The sequence below is a fragment of the Homarus americanus genome, unplaced genomic scaffold (assembly GCF_018991925.1).
Source record: "Homarus americanus isolate GMGI-L3 unplaced genomic scaffold, GMGI_Hamer_2.0 scaffold34921, whole genome shotgun sequence".
Lineage (NCBI taxonomy): Eukaryota > Metazoa > Arthropoda > Malacostraca > Decapoda > Nephropidae > Homarus > Homarus americanus.
Window position 1 is genome coordinate 12,543,609 of NW_024741901.1, and position 4,996 is coordinate 12,548,604.

A 4,996-nucleotide genomic window follows, 5' to 3' on the forward strand; every position below is an offset into this window, starting at 1 on the left:
GACAATGGCGTCAGGTTGGTTGTACACGGGTCGCTGCTGCTAAACGCTGTGCTGTTGCTGTATACTTGTGCCTCAATTGGCCGGCTACATCATACCAACACGCCACACCATACCCGCCATAGGACTTGCCCTCCGTTCTTCCAACTTCCTGGACGCAAATTTTGTTGGGCCTGAAGTAACAGAAGCTACTGAAGTAACTGGTTCAAACATTGTAGTTACCAGCCAGGAGCCTGTCCCACTGGATGTACTGTACCACTACCTGATGCCTTGGTTGAAAACCTCGGCAATGCTCAAATGAGGAACACATCTCATGGTGGGTGGCGGACACTGGGACATGCCAGAACAAGTGCCTCATGCTGGAGCTAGAAAATATGTGTCACAAGTAGGTAGAGAACAAGTGCCTCAAGCAGGTGTAGAACAAGTGCCTCAAGCAGGTGTAGAAAAAGTGCCTCAAGTAGGTTTAAAGAAGATACCGCATGAAAGTGGTGTACAGTTTAAGAAATGCCATAAGGTGGAGGTGTGAAGGTAGGTGGAACTACCCAAGAGAGCATGGAGGTGACAGAGCATTTAGTGGTGGAGCCCCTGGCCATAGAACCCTCTAATCCACCATTATGTACACGAAAGTATAAGACATACCAAGACCTGCTGTGAGATTATACCACCAAATCCCAGCGCCCTATTTTCTTCTGTCTGTTACCAAGGTCACGAGTCCAGTATCACCCACGCTGATTACACCTCCCTCAACAACCCGCAACCCCCCATCTCCCGCTGGCAGGTAGGTCTCGACAGCATCAGTAAACTAGTGGGCGGTTTAAGACAGTAGGTTGAGGTAGGCTTTGGTGGTCTATGAAGACGTGTAGTACAGGGGATGCAGGGATGAAGGGTGGGTTAGGGTGGTGTAGGGGACTCAGGGTGAATTAGGAATGGTGTAGGGGACTCAGGGTGGATTGCGATGGTATAGGGGACTCAGGGTGAGTTAGGGTGGTGTAGGGGACTCAGGGTGAATTAGGAATGGTGTAGGGGACTCAGGGTGAATTAGGAATGGTGTAGGGGACTCAGGGTGAGTTAGGGTGGTGTAGGGGACTCAGGGTGAATGAGGATGGTGTAGGGGACTCAGGGTGGACTAGGGTGGTGTAGGGGATTCAGGGTGGGTTAGGGTGGTGTAGGGGACTCGGGGTGTTTTAAAGTGGTGTAGGGGACTCGGGGTGGGTTAAGGTCGTGTAGGGGACTCAGGGTTTTGCACCCTTGTCGTCTTTTAGGTCTCGTCTTCTTGGCGTCATGATTCTCTTCAGTAGTTATGACCATTATACCAAAATCTAGGTAACCTGTTCACTGGATCAACAACATGGGTTTTTTTTCTTGTCTCTTACTTACCCTTTTTAATAGTTATTCCTTCTTTTGTCAAATGACCATTAGTTACGAACCTAAAACGCTATAAAAAACTCCATAAGACTTAATTTCTCAAAAGCTGAAGTATGATATTCTTTTCACAGGTGCAGTGTTATGGGTATAAGGAGCAAGACCTCGAACAAGACATGATTTGGCGGAATCCACGCGCATGTGGGTGGGATGTCACCTTCATGCTGGTCAAGAAGTTGGACATGTGAGGGCCGTGGTGACCCAATTTACTTTGGTTGGACTTGAATGATCAATCCGACACAATTACTCAATTTTAGACCAGGTGAGTAAAACCTCTTGTTATGAGTTCGTGAGGAGTTGAGATGAAACTTTACCGTTTATAAAATCCCAAAGCAAACACATTTATCCTCGTAATCTCGTGTACCAAATAGGGATACAGACGTAAACCAATTATTTTGCTTCCTTAACAAGGCATGGTGTTGTCGATGAACTAAATATCAATCGCTTCACCACCACAACAAAAGACCTTATATAATCAGTATTTTTACAGGAGAAATAGCTTCCCTGGATGGGGTAAGGAGCCCATTGTGTGCAAAAAGGATAGGCACACGGGCTCTTTGCAGTTATCTGTCAGGAGAACGCCAGACTGTTAAAATTATTAGAGCAATTCGAACAAAGCAGTATGTGTGATAACGTAGATATACCAAAGATAGCCATCTTGGCCAGAGAACGCCGTTTTGATAATAGCAGGGCCAGCCCCAGGTATAGGACGTATAGGCGAATGCTAAGGGCGCCATCGATGCAATGGGGCGCCAAACAACACAAAGAAAAAAAATAATAAATTGAGCTTGGATCTACATAAAAATATTGATTGAGACCTGGCAACACGGGTTCAGACAGTCTGTCAGACCTCGCCCTCATGTGCGTCACTCGTCAGTGTAATGTATATTTTCTTGATGCCAATTTAGAATTTAGTGGGTAACGTTAACTTTTTTGACTGTAAGAGATACAAAATTTAACCATCAGAGAAAGGATTAAGGATTGATATACAGAAAAATAATCGTGGCGAAACAACGTAAGTGGTAGAAACAGTGCACAGCCAAGACGGCATTACCAAACTTGTTTAATTTCGTTTGTGCTTCTGTTTTAGGATATAAGCCTGAATAGACAAATTATAATTGACACTAATGTCAAGTGAAAAAGTCTGGGCCTAACTGTCATTTTTGTATTATAATTTTACAGACTATATGTCACGGAATAGCGATTATTGCTGGGTTAAACTGTCAAGTGCCAACTGCTTGGTTATCATTTAATGCATAATGGTCGCACGGCCCTATTGTGTTTTTTTTTTTCAGATGCGCTTCTGAAATATTTTGGACCTCCTCCCCCTGGAAATCTTGTACCACTTACAGTCACCCTCTCCACTTCTGCACAGCCCAGTGACACAGTGTCAAGCTCCTCCAGTCCCTTCTACTTCGATACAGGCCAGTGACCAGTGTCAAGCTCCCCTGTCCCTTCTTCTTCTATACAGGCCAGTGACACAGTGTCAAGCTCCCCCAGTCCCTTCTACTTCTATACAGGCCAGTGACACAGTGTCAACCTCCCCTGTCCCTTCTACTTCTATACAGCCTAGTGACACAGTGTCAAGCTCCCCTGTCCCTTCTACTTCTATACAGGCCAGTGACACAGTGTCAAGCTCCCCTGTCCCTTCTACTTCTATACAGCCTAGTGACACAGTGTCAAGCTCCCCTGTCCCTTCTACTTCTATACAGCCTAGTGACACAGTGTCAAGCTCCCCTGTCCCTTCTACTTCTATACAGGCCAGTGACACAGTGTCAAGCTCCCCTGTTCTTCTACTTCTATACAGCCCAGTGACACAGTGTCAAGCTCCCCTGTCCCTTCTACTTCTCTACAGGACAGTGACACAGTGTCATGCTCCCCTGTTCTTCTACTTCTATACAGCCTAGTGAGACAGTGTCAAGCTCCCCTGTCTCTTCTACTTCTATACAGCCTAGTGACACAGTGTCAAGCTCCCCTGTCCCTTCTACTTCTATATAGCCTAGTGACACAGTGTCAAGCTCCTTCAGTCCCTTCTACTTCTATACAGCCCAGTGACACAGTGTCAAGCTCCCCTGTCCCTTCCACAGACTGGTGATAATCAGATGAGTACAACAAGGCTGCACCTATAGACCCTGTGGACTGGCCGTCTCTCCTGTCTATTAAGGAAAAAAACAGAGTTTGTGTGAAGAGGACCATATCAGATTAAGCAAAGTTTCACTTTTCCAAAACAAAAAGATTTGAGAATATGGCATCACGAGTATTTTAACAGAGCCTTAGTCAATGGATAAAAAATCAAAAGAAACTGGCTAATGTATTCAACGAAAAATCATAGTGTTTACTGTTTCTGTTGTAAAAGTTTTCTCATAAGGATTTCAAATTGAATAAAGAAGGTTTCAGGGATTAGAAAAATGCCAGCCACCTGCTCAAGACATATGAAAAAAACTGGAAACACACTACACATATGGCAACATGGAAGGAACTCGAGGTTCAACTTGCAAAAGGGAAAACAATAGATCAACAAGAGGTGGCACTTGCTGAGGATGAGAAGAACAGGTGGCGCCAAGTCCTTACTGGATTGGTGACAATAATTCAGTCTTTAGCTGAGAGAAATGTGGCTTTAAGGGGGTCCATAGACACATTCAGTAAACCACACAACGGCAATTTTCTCATAGAAGTGGAGCTTTTGCCAAATTTGATTTGGTTATGAAGCAGCAGGTGGAAAGTGGAGTAGGCAATTATACTCATTATCTTGCCAAAAGAATTCAAAATGAACCAATAAACGCCATCAGTGGAAAGATATTAGAAAAAATGGTGGAAGAAATCAAAGAATCAAAGTATTTATCCATCATTTTAGATTGCACACTGTTACGACCGTGTCTTATTTTTCTATTATTTTGTATAACATACTTCCATGTTGTTCCATATTATTCCTGTAATGATGTGTTATATTTACTATTATACAATCTAGTCACCTTACCCTGTGCTGTTAAGGTTTTAACTGTTATTGTTTGTTCAAGCCCATCTTATTTCTTCATTTAGTATTGTAACAAGCATTCTTTGTTTCTCTAACGACCATCTGCATCGATAAACGACCCATGTTTCACGGGCGTGTCGCACTGGCCGGAGCCAACCCTATATATAGTACTCCACCAGCAGACGGAGTTCAGTCCAGTCCTTTTGTCATTCAGTTCACGTTCTTTTGAGTGACACCCGTCACCTGTTACTTATACTTTATTTTATTTCTGTGTTGTTCCTGTCGCCACCAATGTGGTATGTCTATGTGAGTACCTATTCATGTCTCTTATGTGTCCATCAGTGCTTGCTTAGTTACATTTAAGTAATTCAGTGTTGTTTCACGATAGTTAATTTCAGTGTTAGTTATTTTATATGTTTATGCAGTGTTAACGTAATCCAATGCTTTATTTTTATTCTTTTGATGTTTCGATGTTTTAGTATCATTTGTGTCTTAAAGGTTTCGATAGTGAATCAATTTGTTGTGACAGCCTACGAGGCTCTTTATTGTGTTAAAATTTAATTAAATTAAATTCTTAAAGGTTTTCTTTATTTATTTTTATTC

General features: G+C 43.1%; 1 protein-coding gene across 1 annotated transcript; it reads left to right on the plus strand.

Annotated features, from left to right (window-relative positions):
* The first annotated feature begins 310 nt into the window (after positions 1 to 310).
* On the plus strand, positions 311 to 3,326 carry LOC121876114 (putative uncharacterized protein DDB_G0290521). The gene is made up of 3 exons (XM_042381052.1): positions 311 to 454; positions 1,494 to 1,603; positions 2,891 to 3,326. The coding sequence occupies exons 1-3, from the start codon at positions 311 to 313 to the stop codon at positions 3,324 to 3,326; spliced, it is 690 nt and encodes a 229-aa protein (XP_042236986.1).
* Positions 3,327 to 4,996: the final 1,670 nt, after the last annotated feature.